This window comes from Scyliorhinus torazame, chromosome 15, assembly GCF_047496885.1.
Source record: "Scyliorhinus torazame isolate Kashiwa2021f chromosome 15, sScyTor2.1, whole genome shotgun sequence".
In the NCBI taxonomy this organism is placed as follows: Eukaryota; Metazoa; Chordata; class Chondrichthyes; order Carcharhiniformes; family Scyliorhinidae; genus Scyliorhinus; species Scyliorhinus torazame.
This window is the reverse complement of record NC_092721.1, coordinates 155,694,697-155,714,695: the sequence shown is the minus strand read 5'-3', so window position 1 is coordinate 155,714,695 and position 19,999 is coordinate 155,694,697. Positions and strand designations below refer to the sequence as shown.

Genomic DNA, 19,999 nt, shown 5'->3' with positions numbered 1-19,999 from the left:
ATATAGCCACATTTCCCCTCATTGGAGATTTATCAAGATTTCCCACTAATTTTTAACTTTATGTTGGTTTCTTCTCTTGCAGTAAAAATGTTTATTTCATTGTCTCAATTTGTCAATGCTAGTGTTGAATTAAGTGTATAAATCAAGGTTGTGGAAAATTCCTAAAACTAGTTCATTCAAAAATGGATTGCTAACTCTAAAATTCCCATATGGATGGAGGAAAGCAAGGAAATAGATATTCAAGGTTTTTTTGTGAATTGCAGGATCAAACAAAAATTTCAACATTATTATCTGAGACAGGAAATTGGTTATATGAAGATGGAGAAGACCAAACAAAACAAGTATATGTTGATAAGTTGTTGGAGCTAAAAGTAAGTACCAAGAAACTTATTGTTTGTTTTATTTATTCTTACACAGGATGTGGTCATTGCTGGCTTGGCCAGTATTCTTGCCCATTCCTAATGTAAATGGCTTTATTAGCAGTTTTCTTCACAACATAAATAACAAAACTAAACATCTAGTTATCTTGATGTGAGTTAGCTGATGTTAACTAGGTTAACATTGGGATTCTAGGATTAGACCCTGCTCCTATGCAGAAAAGGAGGGGAAAATCAACCAACGTTTATGATATCCAACGACACCACAGAATGCTACAGTGCAGAAGAGGCCCTTCGGCCCATCAAGTCTTGAACGACGCATGAAAGGCCCTAACCTACCCACCCAATCCCACTTGCCAGCACTTGGTCCATAGCTTTGAATGTTATGGCGTGCCACGTACTCATCCAGATCATTTTTAAAGAATGTGAGGCATCCCGCCCCTACCACCCTCCCAGGCAGTGCATTCCAGACCATCACCATTCTTTGGGTAAAAATGTTTATCCTCAAATCCCCCCTAAACCTCCCACCCCTCACTTTGAACTTGTGTCCCCTCATAACCGACTCTTCAACTAAGGGGAACAGCTACGCTCTATCTACCTTGTAAATGCCCCTCATAATCTTGTGTACCTGAATCGGGTCACCCCTCAGTCTTCTCTGCTCCAGAGAAAACAACCCAAGTCTATCCAACCTCTCTTTATAACTTAAATGTTCCATCCTAGGCAACACTCTGGTGAATCTTCTCTGCACCCCCTCCAGTACAATTATATCCTTCCTATAATGTGGCGACGAGAACAGTACTCCAGCTGTGGCCTCAGCAAAGTTCTGTACAGCTCCATCATGACGCCCCTGCTTTTGTAATCTATGCCCCGATTGATTTTTTTTTTTTAACGTATTTTATTACAAACTTGTATTCAAGCAGGTTACAGCAAGTAAACACCCCGGGAAACATACTTCCCAACAATCAACTATACAGTCTGTACAGATTTTTCCCCTTTTTCACCCGCCTTTCCCCATCGCTCCTCCTCCCACCCCCCCGCGACAAATAGCTCTTCCAACACGGTCACAAACAACCCCCACCTTTTCTCAAACTCCCCTGCTGAGCCCCTTAACTCATACTTTATCTTCTCTAACCGCAGGAAGTCGTACAGGTCACCCAAACATGCTGCTACCCCCGGTGGCGATGCCGACCGCCACTCCAGCAAAATTCGTCGCCGTGCAATCAGAGAGGCGAAGGCCACGACATCGGCCTTCCTCCTCTCCATGAGCTCAGGCTTCTCTGAAACCCCAAATATCGCCACCAAAGGGCCCGGGTCCACCTCCTCCTCCACTATCCTGGCTAGGACCGCAAACACTACCGGCCAGAATTCTTTCCAATTATTCGCAACCCGAAACATGTGCGCGTGATTCGCTGGCCCCCGCCCACACCTCTCACACTCATCTGCTACCCCCTGAAAGAACCCACTCATTCTCGCCCAAGTCATATGCACCACCTTAAACTGTATCAGGTTCATCGTTGCACAAGAGGAGGTCCTGTTTACCCTTTGCAGTGCCTCACTCCATACTCCCCAATTGATCTCCATTCTCAACTCCGCTTCCCATTTCTCCTTGATCTTCACCACCCGCTCACCTCTCTGCTCCCCCAGCCAGCCCTGATTGATAAATGTGAGTGCCCCTTATATATCTTTTCACCTCCCTATTAACCTGCCCTTCTGCCTTCAGCGATCTATGGACAATCACGCCAAGGTCCCTTTGTTCTTTGGAACTTCCCAGTGTCAGACCTTTCATAATATACTTTCTTGTTAAATTACTCCTTCCAAAGTGTATCACCTCAAACTTTTCAGGGTTAAATTCCATCTGCCACTTATCTGCCTATTTGACCATCCCATCTATATCTTCCTGCAACCCAAGACTGAAAGGTCTGAAGGTGGATAAATCACCTGGACCGGATGGACTACACCCCAGGGTTCTAAAAGAGATAGCTGAGGAGGTTGTGGATGCATTGGTGGTGATCTTTCAGGAATCACTAGAAGCAGGGAGGGTCCCAGAGGACTGGAAAGTGGCTAATGTAACACCGCAGTTTAAGAAGGGAGGAAGGCAGAAAATGACAAATTATAGGTCGGTTAGCCTGACTTTGGTTATTGGTAAGATTTTAGAGTCCATTATTAAAGATGAGATTGTGGAATACTTGGAAATGCATGATAAAATAGGACTGAGTCAGCACGGCATCGTCAAGGGGCGGTCATGTCTGACAAATGAGTTCTTTGAGGAGGTAAAAAGGAAGTTCGACAAAGGAGAACCAGTGTATGTGATTTATTTAGATTTCCAGAAGGCCTTTGACAAGGTGCCGCATAGAAGACTGTTAAATAAGTTGAGTTAAGGGTAAGATCCTGGCATGGATAGAGGATGGCTGACTGGTAGAAGGCACAGAGTGGGGATAAAGGGGTCTTTTACAGGATGGCAGCCGGTGACTAGTGGTGTGCCTCAGGGGTCTGTGCTGGGACCACAACTTTTCACAATATACATTAATGATCTGGAGGAAGGAACTGAAGGCACTGTTGCTAAGTTTGCAGATGATGCAAAGATCTGCAGATGGACAGGTAGTATTGAGGAAGCAGGGGAGCTGCAGAACGACTTACAGGCTAGGAGAGTGGGCAAAGAAGTGGCAGATAGAATACAATGTGGAAAAGTGTGAGGCTATGCACTTTGTAAGAAGGAATGGAGACATAGACTATTTTCTAAATGGGGAAATACTTAGGAAATCGAAAGCACAAAGGGACTTGGGAGTCCTCATTCAAGATTCTCTTAAGGTTAACATGCAGTTTCAGTCAACAGTTAGGAAGGCAAATGCAATGTTAACATTCATGTCGAGAGGGTTAGAATACAAACCAGGGATGTAATTCTGAGGCTGTATAAGATTCTGGTCAGACCCCATTTGGAGTATTGTGAGCAGTTTTGGGCCCTGTTTCTAAGGAAGGATGTGCTGGCCTTGGAAATGGTCCAGAGGAGGTTCACAAGAATGATCCCTGGAATGAAGAGCTTGTCGTATGAGGAACGGTTGAGGACTCTGGGCCTGTACTGATTGGAGTTTAGAAGGATGAGAGGGGATCTTATTGAAACTTACAGGATACTGCGTGGCCTGGATAGAGTGGACGTGGAGAGGATGTTTCCACTTGTAGGAAAAACTAGAACCAGGGGACACAATCTCAGACTAAAGGGACGATCCTTCAAAACAGGAGGAATTTCTACAGCCAGAGGGTGGTGAATCTGTGTAACTCTTTGCTGCAGAAGGCTGTGGAGGCCAAATCACTGAGTGTCTTTAAGACAGAGATCAATAGGTTTTTGATTAATAAGGGGATCAGTGGGCAGCACGGTGGCACAGTGGATAGCACAGCTGCCTCCTGTCCCAGGTTCAATCCTGGCTCTGGGTCACTGTCCTTGTGGAGTTTGCACATTCTCCCTGTGTTTGCGTGTGTTTCGCCCCCACAACCCAAAGATGTGCAGGGTAGGTGGATTGGCCACGCTAAATTGTCCCTTAATTGGAAAAATGAATTGGGCACTCTAAATTTTTCTTTTTTTTACATCAGGGGTTATGGGGAGAAGACAGGAGAATGGGGATGAGAAAAATATCAGCCATGAAGGAATGGCCGAGCAGACTCGATGGGCCGAGTAGCCTAATTCTGCTTCTATGTCTTATGGTCTTAAGACACTCAACCTGACTGTTAACCACCCAGCCAATCTTTGTGTCATCTGAAAACTTACCTATCCTACCCCCCACATAGCCATCCATGTCATTTATATAAATGAACAACAATAAGGGGCCCAGCAAGGATTCCTGTGGTACGCCACTGGTCACCGGCTTCCAGACACTGAAGCAGCCATCTATCGTCTCCAACCGCTACACCAATTATGAATCCTCCTTATCAAATCACCCTGAATCACATGTGCATTTGCCTCAAAGAACAAAGAAAAGTACAGCACAGGAACAGACCCTTCGGCCCTCCCAAGCCTGTGCCGACCATGCTGCCCATCTAAACTAAAATCTTCTACACTTCCTGGGTCCATATCCCTCTATTCCCATCCTATTCATGTATTTGTCAAAATGCCCCTTAAACGTCACTATTGTGCCTGCTTCCACCACCTCCTCCGGCAGCGAGTTCCAGGCACCCACTACCCTCTGTGTAAAAAAACTTGCCTCGTACATCTCCTCTAAACCTTGCCCCTCGCACCTTAAACCTATGCCCCCTAGTAATTGACCCCTCTACACTGGGAAAAAGCCTCTGACTATCCACTCTGTCTATTCCCCTCATACTTTTGTAGACCTTTATCAGGTCGCCCCTCAACCTCCGTAATTCCAGTGAGAACAAACCGATTTTATTCAACCGCTCCTCATAGCTAGTGCCGTCCATACCAGGCAACATTCTGGTAAATCTCTTCTGCACCCTCTCTAAAGCCTCCACATCCTTCTGGTAGTGTGGCGACCAGAATTGAACACTACACTCCAAGTGTGGCCTAACTAATAAGCCTCCTTAATAAGTCTCCCATGTGGGACTTTGTCAAAGGCTTTGCTGAAATCCATGTAAACTTCATCAACTGCATTACCCTCAACTACACACTTGGTAACATGTTCAAAAAATTCAATCAAATTTGTTAGGCATGACCTCCCTTTTCACAGTGCCAGGGTCCCAGGTTCGATTCCCGGCTTGGGCCACTGTCTGTGCAGAGTCTGCTCGTTCTCCCTGCGTGGGTTTCCTCCAGATGCTCTGGTTTCCTTCCACAGGTCTCGAAAGATGTGCTGTTAGGTGAATTGGGCATTCTGAATTCTCCCTCTGTGTACCCGAACAGGTGCTGGAATGTGGCAACTGGGGGCTTTTCATTGCAGTAACTTCATTGCAGTGTTAATATAAATAAGCCTACTTGTGACAATAAAGATTATTATTATTATGCTGACTATCCCTGATCAAACCTTGCCTCTCCAAGTGGAGATCGATTTTCTCCTTCAGAATCTTCTCCAGTAGTTTCCCGACCATTGACATGAGACTCACTCACTGGTTTGTAGTTCCCTGGCTTGTCTGCCAACCTTTCTTAAATAGTGGGACCACATTAGCTGTCCTCTGGCACCTCCCCCGTGGCCAGAGAGAAATTTAAAATCTGGGTCAGAGCCCCAGCAGTCTCCTCCCTTACCTCCCATAGCAGCCTGGGATACAATTCATCCAGACATGGAGATTTGTTCACTTTTAAGCCTGCCAATTCCTCTAATACCTTGTCACTCCTTCTAACATTTCACAATCTCTCCCCGAGTTCCATAACAACTCCGCATTCTCTTGGGTGAAGACCGATGTGAAATATTTGTTCAACACCCTACCAATGTCCTCTGGCTCCACCCACAGATTTCCCCCTTGGTCCTCAATGGGCCCCACTCTTTCTCTGGTTATCCTCTTCCCATTGATATACTTATAGAATATCTTAGGATTTTTCCCTAATTTTACCACCCAGAGCTTTCTCACATCCCCTCTTTGCTCTCCTAATTGATTTCTTAAGCTCCATCTGAAATGCACATGTGATGAGGATAGGGCTCCATAGGCACTGTATTTGGTCTTTCAAAACAGGTGGTAGAGAATCATGAGTCGCGAATGGAAAATAAAATTGGACATGGCGTAAAATGGACTGCCAATTTGTGATGGCTTGTTTTACAGTTTTGCCAGTGATTAATTTGGAGCAAATTAGTAATGGTTACTTGTGCATGACAGCAAAGTTACTGTATAGATGAAGAGTACCTCAACAAGAGTCAGTTGCAGTGGGGGTGGATTTTATTGTGAGTGCGTGGGTTTAAGAGTGAGCATGGGGAAATCCATTCAAATCATGAGCAGGTTGGGAAGCTTGCTCTAACCTGTGACTTGTATATTACACTGCAGCATATCATGTAGCCGATTGAGAGAGGCGAGTTGGCAATTTCAAAGTGTTAATCACTGAGGGATAATAATGTTGGTATTACAGCTTAATTTAGATCAACAAGTTTCCTGGGCTTCAAGAAACCTGCTCGCGAAATCAAAGCAAACACAGCAGCAATTGGAAGAGTTGAAATCATGACAGAGAAATATACCAGGAGTACTTGGTACTCATAGCTGCTTTATTATTTGCTTCTGTGAAAGGGTTTGTTCACTGTACTTGTCCTGGAAGATAGCTTCACACACTTTAGAGGTTTGGTGGCCTGATTTGCACTTGCAGTTCTGATCTATCAGATCAACATGGGTGCCGCCATAGACGAGGACAAGCAACAGGAGGACCAACTGTTCCTTCCTACTCATAGACCTGTAGTTCCATAGGAGGGTATATTCATTTGCATACTGTACGGACAGAGAATAAGCTTCTTGGACATGTCAGACGACAGTGCCTGAAGATGCTCAAGGCATCGAATCAGCAGGTGGTAAACATTTACAGCCTGCTGAAACAAGTCATGTTCTCAACAGAGATTGGTTACCATGCTTTGCCAATAACTCAAAGTCACCAGTGCCCTCAACCTTTTCACTTCTGGATCCTTCCAGGGTTCGACAGGATCACAATATAGGGTGCAATTTAACCACCACGTTGCGCCTGGCATGGATCTGGGCATGCTGGTTAAATAGTGGGAAAGGTCAAAATTGAGATTTACACAAGATGCAAATCAGTTTGCTATCTAACCCACTCCCTCCCAATGGAGAGTTTCAGATCATGCTCAAATACGGCAATTTCTATCTCATTAGCGAGTTTGAAGTCAATGTGGCAGCCTTCAGGGAATTAACCGACTCCCAAGCGAGAAATCATGCAGCGTTGTTTAGTACTCCTTTTTTAAAATGTGAAGCTGGTGCAATGGCTGCTGTGGAAATCTGAGGAGGTGAGTAGCCATTTCTATTTTCAGGCATGCAGGTCAAGGTCACTGTAGCTGCTGCCCCAGTGCTTGTTGGGGGGGGGGGGGGGGGGGGGGGGGGGGGGCGGTGTTGGGCTTGGTTGGGGGATTGAAGCGTTCCAGGTAGGGGGTCGCCCGGAGGGGGATGGTACGAAGAGGGAAGAGTTGAGGAGCTTTTCCTCTATGAGGCCTTTAAGCTATCTCGAAATAACAGGGCAACTACAGCTGCTGCCTGTTTGTCCTGCCAAACATTTCTAGGATAGAACCCTGTTCTTGGTTATATGCTGACGGTCACTTTAACTCCCTTTGACTGTGAGCAGCCTCTAGCTTCGCAGCTGAAGGCTGTTGCTAGTAAGACATTGGCCTTGTTAGTTGTGAGAGCACTTCACAGCTGCAGGTTTGATGCTTGCTTCCGCTGGTGGCTGCAAATGCCTGGAGGCTGCTGTTGCTGTCACCTTCCTTTTTCTGTAGCCGGAAAGAAGGACAATTTTTTTCCATGACCCCAAGAGGTCCTGGAACACAGGGCTCAGGGACGTAAGAGTTCAGAAGGTAATCCGGTTTGAAGCAAGAAGATGCTGCGGGACCTGGTGCGCGACATTGATCCAAATGGGCCACCTGATGACACCGATGAAGAAATGCTTTCACAGATTGCTGATGCTTTTGTTGCTGGACTGGTGAGTGCTACATGTAACTGGCACGTCACCATGCGTTAAACACGGTGGAGGTTAAGGATGTTCAACTGCACCTTGAGCAGCAGTGGAATATGTGGATGCCAGGATTTGGTTCCGGTGAGATTAGGCCGTGTGGGAGGGCCTGCACAGCTGCGCTTCTGGACCAAGACTGGCATTGATACGTGAAACAAGTAACACATTGATAGATAATTTCTACAACAAAGTTCTGGACATGGTAACACATTCTCAGGCTTATCTTCCATTTCTGTTGAGGAACCTGTGTGCGGTGATACCGTGTGTTTGTTTTTTTTGTGAAAATGAGCAGATATGGCTTTGTATTAGTACTAATATGGAACGGTAACATTTCTTTGTTGTTTAATGGTTAGTGTGATATGTGGAATGTTATCTAGTTGATTTTCAAATCTTTGTCACTGTTGACCATTTAATGAACAAAATATTCTCAAGAGCATTCTCATGGGTACACGTGCCATGTCTCAGACGATAATTATTGCATTGCATTTCAATCAAACTTTGAAGCCTGAACAGTTTGGCTGACCTCAAAAAGCATCAGCACCGTAGAGGCAACAGTCACCAATCAAACACTCTGGGCTTCAACACTGGGGAGCTGGGCTTCAACACTGGTGATATGGTCACAACCAAAGGATGAATGTGTGGATCAGGGGAGGGCACCTGGGCATGATCTCCCTAATGTTCCCGGAAGGGGTCTGCTGTGGCTCTGGGTGAGTGTGCAGTGCGAGGTTTTCCAGCACAACTGGCCAGGTGGATGGCACTCTGAGAGAAGATGGGACACGTAAGGGTGGGGGTGGCTTGGGGATTTGCGGGTCCCGGGGTGGAATCCCTAACTGATTGTCGGTCTCGTTCCTTCTCAAATTTCTTACAGTAACCAAAATGAATGGTGGTGTCGGTCCCGCAGAGGATGCCATCGCAGTGCTGGTGGCAGCCCAGGCGGCCAGACGCTGGAGAAGACAGCAGCATCGGCGCAGGCTGGAGGCAACACCCCATGTGCAGGGGGCCGTCGCAAACCCTGAAGACTCGACTGCCCATCAGGCTGAGGCAGAACCCAGAGGGAGCACTCGCGACAGCTGAAGGTGTACAGCCATCATCGGTCTTTCAAGGAGATGTTGGGCACCATGTGCCACAGGGAACTCTGTATCAGGAGAGAGACAGTGTGACAAAGGTGTAACATGCTGGAGGAGGGACATGGGGCCTTGCCTGAGGGGGAGGACACGAACCAGGAGGAGATGGTGCATGAGCCCGGACAGGTGGCGGAAAGGGCCGCTTTGTCCGTCAGTTCACCCACACCCCATCCCGTCCAACTACCCTGTTCCACCCTCCAATGGCCTGTGTATGGACCTGTGTCTGCACTACCAGCAGGTCAATATACAATGCAAGTGCCAGGAGGGGGTGATTCGGAAGAACTGGAGACTGCTGCCGTCTCTTTGGTGGCAGGCCCAGGCTGGCCTCCTGTGCTTCCTCCTCCTTGACAGTGCCTATAGGGCCCTGGGGGACTGCATGAGAATGAGAGCAGCTGAAGTGAGCTGCAGAAGCCTCTGAGTCATCTGGCTCTGCCAGTCCTGGCGCCTCCCCATTGTCTGCACCATGGCGTCATCGCTCTCAGTGATGTCCTCAGTGACTGGGCCACGCTCAGTAGTGCCCCGGCAATGTCAACCTGCGTCAAGGGCACGTCCCTCAGTGGCTGGGACATGATGTTGAGGCTGTCAGCCATGGTCGTCACAGACTGAGCCACGCCTTGGGCACCACCATTCAATACACTGACGTCGTGCCCTTATGCACTGGCTCCTTTGCACCACCTCCTCCTCAACCTGTTGGCCGGCTGACTCCTCAAATTCAGCAGCTGCCTCCTGTTCCTCTGGAGTAGGCTCCGCTGCTGCAGCTTCCTCTTCCTTGAGTCCCGTTCCCGGGGCAACCCTTGTCCCTGCCCGTCTGCCCACCGATGACCTATAACCCATAATGTAGAACTGGCAATCGTAGTTAAGTGAGCACTCTACACAACGCAAGTGAATTCACGTGGGTGGGCGGGACATGTAGCATGTGGGAGTCATTGCCTAGCATCTCAATCAAACTGTGATACCCGGACGCTGTACCTGAACACTGTGGGAGGCAACACCACATACTGAGCAGCCAACATCCGAACACCCAGGGGATGGGACACAGCTCCGGGACATGTCCACGGCCGGAGGGTGGGTGAGTGCCACAGGGTGGGGACAAGTGCCAGGTCCAGGTGACTTTGTGAGCGGGTGTCTTAGGTCAGGGGAGAGGGGCCAACAGCGGCCGGGTGTGCATGGGCAGGGCATTCCGTGTGGGGGGGGGGGCAGGGTTTAGTGTGGAATGGAAGGTCCCAGGGTGGGAGCCACTGATGTTTGTCAGTCTAACATCCTGTCCCAATTCCTTCCATCTTTTGAAGGCAATGTCAGGGATATTGAACCCAGAACTTGTCCTAGTGGTGCTGCTGGTAGTCCGGGCGGCCAGATGCCAGAGACGGCAAAAGCGTCTGCAGATGCACCAGACCCCATCCCACACCCTGAGGACCTGGCTGCCCATCAGACTAGGGAAGGACCCAGAGGGGGAGTCCCGTGACAGCCCAGGGTGTACCAACATTATTGGTCGTTCGAGCAGATGAAGGACAACGTGTGCTGCAGGAGGCTCCTCTTCAACAAGGAGACAGTGAGGCATCGGACTTGGTCCCACATGGAGGAGGAGGACACTCGCTCCCAGTGGCTGTCAAGGTCACCGCAGCCCTGAACCTTTACGTCTCAGGATCATTACAGGGCTCGAGCGGGGACCTGAGTGGCACCTCACGGGCCACAGCTCACAGGTGCATCCAACAGTTCACTGATACCTGGATAGCTGGGCAGAAAACTGTATCAACTTTGACATGGACCAAGCCCAGCAAAATGTCTGGACAACCGGTTTCTCCCATCATCGGAAGCCTCAGGTCATGGGGGTAATAGATGCCACACATATCTCCCTGCGCTCACTGGGACATCAGAGGGTGCCCTATGTCAACCGAAAGGGTTTCACTCCCTCAACATACAACTCGTGTGCAACAACCAGATGAAGATAATCCACGTGTGTGCCTGCCTCTCGGGGAGTGTCCATGACAGGTATATCCTGGGAAGTCGGACATCCTCGGCCTCTTAGAGGAGCACCCCAGAATGGGCAGCTGGTTCTTGTGCAATAAAGGGTACCCGCTGAGAACCTGGTTAATGACGCCAATATGGAGGCTGGAGACTGAAGCAGAGGCCCAATACAATGAGGCCCATGCAGCCACCTGGCCAGCGATTGAGCCGTGCACCGGACTTCTCAAGATGCAGTTCCGATGCTTTGACCGCTCCAGTGGTGTACTCCAGTACACTGCCAGAGGTTTGCCCGCTTTGTGGTGGTCTGCTGTGCCCTCCACAACCTCGCACAGCAGCGGGGCGACGCTCTGGAGGTTGGTGATGAGGAACATATAGCGGATTCATCAGAGGGGTGGAACTCAGGGGAGCTGATAGGCACCATCCCCACTCCATGGGACAGGTCTGGGTTGGCGCCCAGCGCCTCCTCCTACCGGTCGGTGCCCTGGGGTTCACCTTGGGACGGAGTGGCAGCTGGTTCGAGCCCTGACTGCCCTTGCATCATCTGGCTCTGCCATCCTGATAGCTCTTCATTGTGTCAGTGTCATCGGCGGTGCTCCTCAGTGACTGTGACATGCTCTGCAGTGCCTCGCCAATACCCGCCTGCGACTGGGACCAACTCCACAGCGCCTCGGCCATGCCCATCTGAGAGCGGTCATATACCGCAGAACCTCATCAAAGTCAGCCTGGTACTGGGTGCCATCCCCCAGCGAGGCAGACATCCTGTCAAGACCCTCAGCCATGGTCGTCACCGACTGCGCGACGCCTTGGCCACCTTTACTGATGGTGCCGACGTTGTGCACCAGGTTCTCCACTGCGGTCGCTACACTAACAGCCTGGGTGCCACACATTGCCTCCGACATCTCCAGCGCCAGTAGCCTCTGGGACTCCTCCAAGTGACTATGGATCTGCTGCAGTGATGCTGACATCTCCCTCTGAATATCCCGGCTGCCCCCTAATGTCTCCCATCAGCTCTGAGAAAACCTCTTCCACAGGCTCAGCATCAGGCTGGGACCCAGCTGGGTCCTGGGATCCAGCAGACCTCCAACTGCTGTCTTGCCTGGGAGCTCCTGCCTACATTTGCTGTACAGCATGGTAGCATTGTGGATAGCACAATTGCTTCACAGCTCCAGGGTCCCAGGTTCGATTCCGGCTTGGGTCACTGTCTGTGCGGAGTCTGCACATCCTCCCCGTGTGTGCGTGGGTTTCCTCCAGGTGCTCCGGTTTCCTCCCACAGTCCAAAGATGTGCAGGTTAGGTGGATTGGTCATGATAAATTGCCCTTAGTGTCCAAAATTGCCCTTAGTGTTGGGTGGGGTTACTGGGTTATGGGGACCGGGTGGAGGTGTTGACCTTGGGTAGGGTGCTCTTTCCAAGAGCCGGTGCAGACTCGATGGGCCGAATGGCCTCCGTCTGCACTGTAAATTCTATGATCAGCAGCAGTATTCCACTCACCAGAATGTGCCCAAAAGCTTGTCCACTAAAATTTACCACCGAGGTAGGTCTATCTGCGCTGGTGGAGGGTGGCGATGGAACTCTCCTCTCCAGTGGTCTCATGGGAGACTGGAGAGGGTGCTACCCGGGGTGAGGACTTGAGGGGGGAATGGACATGTGGTGAGTGGGAGGGTTGGGTCAGTCAGTAAGGCAGTAACAACTCATATTTGACAAATCCTCCTGGTGGAGTCTGGTGGTCCTCACCTCTGCAGACGCCGGAATATGGCGATTAGGGGCTTTTCACAGTAACTTCATTGAAGCCTACTCGTGACAATAAGCGATTTTTTAAAAAAGTGGACCAATTAACGCTGATTAGCTTTGCCGGCCTCACTAGGCCAAGCACCGGGAAGCTCGCAGCAATTCCTGCTCGCTACAATACTTAGAAATCTTTCTGGAGAATCGCACCTTCGAGATCGTGCCGACATTTTGAAGGACCCCCACCTGTCGCCCCCCATACCTCCCGGAGGCCCCTACTTACCTGCCCTGGACCCCCTGGCCCTTGGCCACCTGGGAGCACTTGCTCTGCCACCCTAGGCAGTGCGCCTGCCAGCTTGGCAGTGCCATCCAGGCACCGTGGCAGTGCCAAGGTGCCCCCGTTCCAGGAGGAGGGCAAGGGGCCACCCTGCACTTACCCTGATCTCACAGGTGCGTCTGTTAGCCTGGGAGACCCCCCCCCCCAGGATGTCGTTCCTCCTGGTCCACGTTTGTGTGGCCCAGTGCTGAACGGCGCCCGGCTGCAGCCTTGCTGGGGAGGCCGGAGAATCGAAGTGTAAAGACTGCCGGGAAGCCTGCTAGAGGGCTCTCCCGGCATTCACCGGCCGCACCGTTCTCGAGGGAGAGCGCAACACAGCCAGTGGATCGCCAGTTAGCCACACTTAGAATATCTTTTAGCACTGGGGAGCTGAACGCTGAGATCGGTCCGCCATTTTGAAAGAGTGACCTGATCTCTAAGTGAGTTTGTGGGTCCCCCACCCCTGGGCAATGTCACCCCCACACACATGGGCACTACCCCCCCCCCCCCCCCCCCCCCCAAGTGAGGAAACCTCCCTCTGGGGTCCCTGGAGGCCCCCCCCATCAGGCCACTCCAACTTCCCTCAGGCCCCTACTTAACTGCCCTGCACACCTCCACTCTTCAAACCCCCCCCCCCCCCCTCCAGCGTCCTTTCATGAGCACGGCCTCCCTTGGGCACTGACCCTTGGCAGTGCCACCCGGGCACCCTTGCATTGGCGGCATGGTACCCAGGCAGTGCTCCAGTCAGCTTGGCAGCGCCACCCAGGCATCTTGGCATGCCAGAGTGTCAGTGCCAAGGTGTTCACATTCCAGGGGAGGGCCAGAGAACCATCCTGCACTGAGCCTGACAACCCAGGCTGGGTACCATTCCACCTGGTCGACGTTCGTGTGGACCAGCACTGATCGGCTCCCGGTTGCAGCCTCCCTGGGGAGACCGGTGAATCGTGGAAGGTCGATTTATCACAGGTATGGATGCCTTAAGTTGGTTTCCGACCTATTTCCTCAAGCGTCATTTGGTCCCGCCCCTTTTGGGCAGAGTTCCGAATCCAACACCTCGCGGAACTTGGGTAAATCCCACGAGGTGTGGAGGCTGCCAGGAGGCCCGCGAGACGGCTTTCCCGAGATTCTCCAGCCACGTTGTGCTCTCACGCAAACGCAACGCGGCCAGAGAATCACGCCCGAAATTTAACTTGAAAAAAGCATAAAAGAGTTCTTGATACTAACATTGTGAGAATCTGGTACGGTTGCACAGTGGTTAGCACTGTTGCTTCACAGTTCCAGGGTCCTAGGTTTGAATCCCGGCTTGGGTCACTGTGCGGAGTAGGCATGTTCTCCCCGTGTCTGCGTGTGTTTCCTCCGGGTGCTCTGGTTTTCTCCCAGTCTAAAGATGTGCAGGTTTAGGTGGATTGGCCATGCTAAATTTCCCTTAGTATCCAAAAAAGGTTCGGTGGGGTTACGGGGATAGGGTGGAGGTGTGGGCTTAAGTATGGTGCTCTTTCCAAGGGCTTGTGCAGTCTCTGGGCCAGGTGGCCTCCTTCTGCACTGTAAATTCAATGGTATTGGAATTGTCTTCCATAAAGATGACTGACTAGATGATTGGGTACTGGGTGATTCTAGATATCCTCCCCTACCTCACACCGGTTGCTATGACATTCCTAGTTTCTCAGAGTTCATTTCGTGTTAACCATGTAATATGGGATTGAAGTCACATGCAAGATAAACAAGGTAGAGGTAGTAGGTTTCATTCACTAAAAGGCATTAATGAAACCACTTGGCATCTTTCACAGTCACTGTCTGGGCCCAGCCTGTAAATAACTATATTTATTGAATTAAATTGTTTAATTTCCCATTATAGAATTTCAAATCTCAACCTCTTGAGTTGCTAGTCCAATACCATATGTGTTTGAAAACGTTTAAGGCAATCTTTCTTGTCAGTTGGCACTGAGTTTACTGTCTGTGAAGGGCAAAATATGTCAGGCTCTGCTTGAAACCAGCATTCAGTAGATCACATACATGCCAGTAGTGCATGCTTACCAAGGCACAAAATGCATAAAAGAATCATTTATTTATGAATGAAGGATCGTCTCCTGCACCTATCCTGCACCTATCAGAGTTAATACTATGACTAGTTATTCTAAAATTTCTCTTATGCCAGACACAAGGTGGTCAGGCACTTGTTAAAGGTGCTGCAAACATGAGAGGCCTACTCTGATGGCAAAGTAGCAATCACTTTGTATGAAATCACAGAAATAAAGATTACCCCAACTCTTCATGATGATCCTAAGTGGATTTGCCGGAGAGGGTGAGACCAGCGAGAACTCTCTGCAGTCCTGACACATCTAGTGATGCTAGCCAAAGCCATCAGATCTTGCGAGGCGTTGCAAGCCAGGTAAATCCTGCCAGAGGCCTTTCATGGGATTTACCGGCCACATTGCAGTCTGATTCAGACATGACGCGGTCAATATATTTCGTTCTTGGATCAGTTTTTACCTGGTTGCAGATGGAAGTTGAGTTAGAAGGAGTTTTGAGAGTATAGGTGGTGAAAACAGGAACAATTATTACAAATGGCCTTTTCAATGCAATAATAGGGATGAAGAGGCCAGAGAACATGGAAAGGTTGAGTAGGTGGCCATGATTATTATGTAGGTAAACCTATGGAGAGAAATTTGCAGACAACAACAGTGAGTTTGGGATCAGTGAGAGATCAGCATTAGTTGAGGGGAAAAGCGAATTCATTGAGAACAAGTAGTTGTTCTGAAGCAGTTGAGGGAAGAAAGCAAAGAGAATAAAATGAGAAAAAAACAAGTGGTGATGTTTGAAAGAAGGGATCAGTAGACAACCAAGATTACGGAGACGCAAGATGAAGTGCTGTAACTAGGGGATACTTGTAAGCAACAGGTGGAGGCTCTGGATCCCGAAGGTCAGCGTAAGTACAGGCCTGAAATTGTGGCAGATGCATTCTAGGATGGTTGTGGTTTTTCAGACCAATGAAATATCTAAAATAGATGTAAAGTTATTGAATGATTTTTTAAAAAATTGTATTATTTGTTTACAATTCAGTGCAACTCAACACACTTTTAAAAATTCTGAAGAAATTAGGTACCCCAGTTCAAGACCGATATCTGGAGAATGAGATAAGACCAAAAGCCTTCGATGAGCTTGAACAAAGACTGCAACATTACACAAAACTGGTGGGAGAATCCAGGAATAATGTAAGCAAAAATTCACACGTGAATTTAATTCCAGTGCATGAAGCAAATAGGAAAATTAATGTTTATGCATTTTACAGGTTGAGAAATATAACCATATAGATGTTTCTGAAATAGAGAAAGTGGGAAAAACTGTGAACGAAATAATGGAATGGATGAATAATGCAAGAGACACACAGGCCAAACTGAATTTTCATCAAGACCCTGTAGTGCACGTGGCTGAGATTAAAGAGAAACAAAAGGTTGTATTTCTTTTATAATAGATTGATATATTGTAACTACTTAAGTTCACCTTCCTATGACTATGTTACTAGAATTTGAGGATTACAAAACTGAAGCCTGAGTCCGAGATCTATGGCAGTCATACAGAATTCTGGTGCCGATAAAGGCTGCCCTGAAGATTTTCAGAACTTCTCTCTCAATCTGAAATCATCCTGATAACTTGGGCGGGATTCTCCATGGGCCCATCCTCCGCTTCGCCAGCAGCGCACTCAAGCCTCCAGATTTTCTGACGGCATGGGGGTGGCCACAATGGGAAACCCCATTGACCGGCAGTCGGAATGGAGGACCCCGCTGCCAGCAGGGGGGCCCGCCGCCAGAAAATGGGTCTTGTGGGACGGAGAATCCCCCCCCACCTTTTCTCTCTGTGCCCTTTCTGATAAATTTATCCTTTTTTGAGATAGTGATGTGAACATAATTTCAGTATTCTTCACATACTTTCCAATATCCAATTTACTCTAATAACTATTTCACACAGACCAGGGCCGGGATTCTCCCCTACCTGGCGGGGCGGGGGGTTCCTGCGGGATGGAGTTGCGGGAACAACTCCGGCGTCGGGTCGCCCAAAAGGTGCGGACTGCACCTTTAGGGGCCAAGCCTTCACCTTGAGAGGCTAGGCCCGCGCCGGAGTGGTTGGCGCGCCGCCAGCCGGCGGGAATGGCCTTTGGCGCCACGGCAGCTGGGGGCCGAAATGACGTCAACGGCTGCTGACGTCATCCCCGCGCAAGAGCAGGGGGGTGTCTCTTACGCGTCGGCCATGGTGAAGGCTGTGGCCGAGGCGGAGGGAAAAGAGTACCCCCACGGCACAGGCCCGCCCGCGGATCGGTGGGCCCCAATCGCGGACCAGGCCACCATGGGGGCACCCCCCGGGGCCAGATCGCCCCGTGCCCCCCCCCCCCCCCTCCCAGGAGCCCGCCCCCGCGCCGCCTAGTCCCGCCGGTAAGAAAGGTGGTTTGATTTTCGCCGGCGGGACAGGCATTCCAGCAGCGGGCCGGAGAATCGCCGGGGGGGCTCGCCGACCGGCGCGGCGCGATCCCCGCCCCCGCCGAATATCCATTGCCGGAGAATTCGGCAACCAGCAGGGGCGGGATTCACGCCAGCCCCCGGCGATTCTCCGACCCGGCGGGGTGTCGGAGAATCCCACCCCAGATGTTTACAGAGTATGATCAATGATCACTTCTTAGTGACTACTTATTGCTTCTTGGTAGATTTACTCTGAATTTTATTTATATTAAAATTCATCTGCCATGTCTCATTCACTCTTTATAATTGATTAAATTATTTTTGAAGTTAATCAGTCTTCTTTCTGTTATCTGCTACTAGCTGAAGATCATTTTGTGTTTTACACCACTTACAAATGTTACCAACAGCAAACATCCTAAAATGTTAGTTTTTTAAAAATAAGTCGAGTTAGTTTTGATTTAGCATTATGCTATATTTTGCTCAATCTAGCATTTTTTATATTCCAAACTGAACAAAACAGGTTATCCTATTTTTCTATTTCAAAGGTTGGTATCTCCCAATAACATTCCACTGCATGTTTGAAATGCTTAATAATGACAACCAATTCTTGACAATAACCAGATTGCAATGAATATGATGAGGGGCGAAATTCTCCGGAAACGGCGCCATGTCCGCCGACTGGGGCCCAAAACGGCGCAAATCAGTCGGGCATCGCGCCGCCCCAAAAGTGCGGAATGCTCCGCATCTTTGGGGGCCGAGCCCCAATCTTAAGGGGCTAGGTCGGCGCCGGACGAATTTCCGCCCCGCCAGCTGGCAGAAAAGGCCTTTGGTGACCCGCCAGCTGGCGCGGAAATGACATCTCCGGGCGGCGCATGCGCGGGAGCGTTAGCGGCCACTGACGGCATTCCCGCGCATGCGCATTGGAGGTAGTCTCTTCTGCCTCCGCCATGGTGGAGGCGGAGGCGGAAGGGAAAGAATGCCCCCACGGCACAGGCCCACCCGTAGATCGGTGGGCCTCGCTCGCAGGCCAGGCCACCATGGGGGCACCCCCCGGGGCCAGATCGCCCCGCGCCCCCCCCCCCCCCCAGGACCCTGGAGCCCGCCCGCGCCGCCTTGTCCCGCCGGTAATATAGGTGGTTTAATCTACGCCGGCGGGACAGGCATTTTAGCGGCGGGACTTCGGCCCATTCGGGCCGGAGAATCGCGGGGGGGGGGCCCGCCAACCGGCGCGGCGCGATTCCCGCCCCCGCCAAATATCCGGTGCCAGAGAATTCGGCAACCTGCGGGGGCGGGATTCACGCCAGCCCCCGGCGATTCTCCAACCTGGCGGGGGGGTCGGAGAATCTCGCCCGAGATGTTTTTATAGGAGTTGTGGAGTGATTTTGAACATGAGATCAAAAAACCTTGATTAACAAGGTCAGTAATTTTCTCAACTTTGCTTCACAGGAGCTGGATAACATCTGCAATCCAATAGTAACTAAACCTAAGGCAAAAGTAGAGGTTCCTAAAGAAGAAAACCAATCAATGTACAGTAAAATGAATTCTAAAAATGGGGGAGGAGAGCCAATGGAGAATAAGGACCTAGCCAAGGATCCAGAAATTCTTTCCCAAAATTGTGACTGCCATCCAGGAGATAACTGCACAACCAACATGGATATGGATTAATCTGTGGAAATTTAAATGGAATATTTCCTCCCGACAACTTACTACTTTTTTTTCCTTTTAATATTTCTAAATGCCCAGCCTATTCATTTATAAAAAGCTTTTGCAAAACATTTTCTTTGGTGCTAAATGGTGTAGAGTTCAGGTCATTATATGTACAATGTGTTGGTTAACTGCTTAAGAACAATGGTAATGTTAAATTCCTGTGGAATTGTAAATTTCTGTTAGTCGCCTAAAGAGCATGATGCATCAAACTATTTTGTAAGTTATGCTCCATCAGACTGAGTATTTAAACATGAAGCTCCAGCTGGTGCATGTTTCAACATTATTTGGGCATATGTGCGTATTTGTAGTTCTGATTTTTCTTTTTCGGTCTGTGCAGTAATAAGATTACAATGGGACCTATCTAATTAGAATAAATTGAGCAACTGTTGAGCAGAAAAGCTGTATATGATTTTCTACTAGAAAATAAAGTTTTCAACGTCAAAAACCATTGGGCTTGCGAAAAACATTCTTGATAAAATTTATTATAATTTTCCCACCTCTTAATTGCATGAGAAAAATTTAGAAAATCAGTTCTTCAAAATAATTTCCATGCGACTCTGTTTAGAAACTGAGAAGTTATGTTATTTGGTTTATTTTAGGCTGGACTTTCCTGTGGGCTTCAGCATCCTGATAAAAAGAGCCCCCAGTCCATAGCTCAGCAATCTGCTGGGTGACGGACACCTAACAGTCCATTTCCTTGTTTGCTGTCGTTGATCAAATGGATAGCATCCCAGAAGCCTCGGCAGC

The 19,999-nt window shown here is 49.4% G+C and overlaps 1 protein-coding gene across 2 annotated transcripts in view; it reads left to right on the top strand.

Annotated features, from left to right (window-relative positions):
• hsph1 (heat shock 105/110 protein 1) overlaps positions 1-19,700 on the top strand; it is a 114,112-nt gene extending 94,412 nt beyond the window's left edge. The window contains exons 15-18 of one of the 2 annotated variants that reach the window (XM_072476982.1): positions 264-371; positions 16,187-16,306; positions 16,384-16,545; positions 18,992-19,700. In XM_072476982.1, the coding sequence (XP_072333083.1) occupies positions 264-371; positions 16,187-16,306; positions 16,384-16,545; positions 18,992-19,210 (609 nt within the window). In that variant the 3' untranslated portion in view covers positions 19,211-19,700. Of the gene's footprint in view, positions 1-263; positions 372-16,154; positions 16,307-16,383; positions 16,546-18,991 lie in introns of those variants that run through there. The other variant, XM_072476983.1, reaches the window with a different exon arrangement.
• Positions 19,701-19,999: the final 299 nt, after the last annotated feature.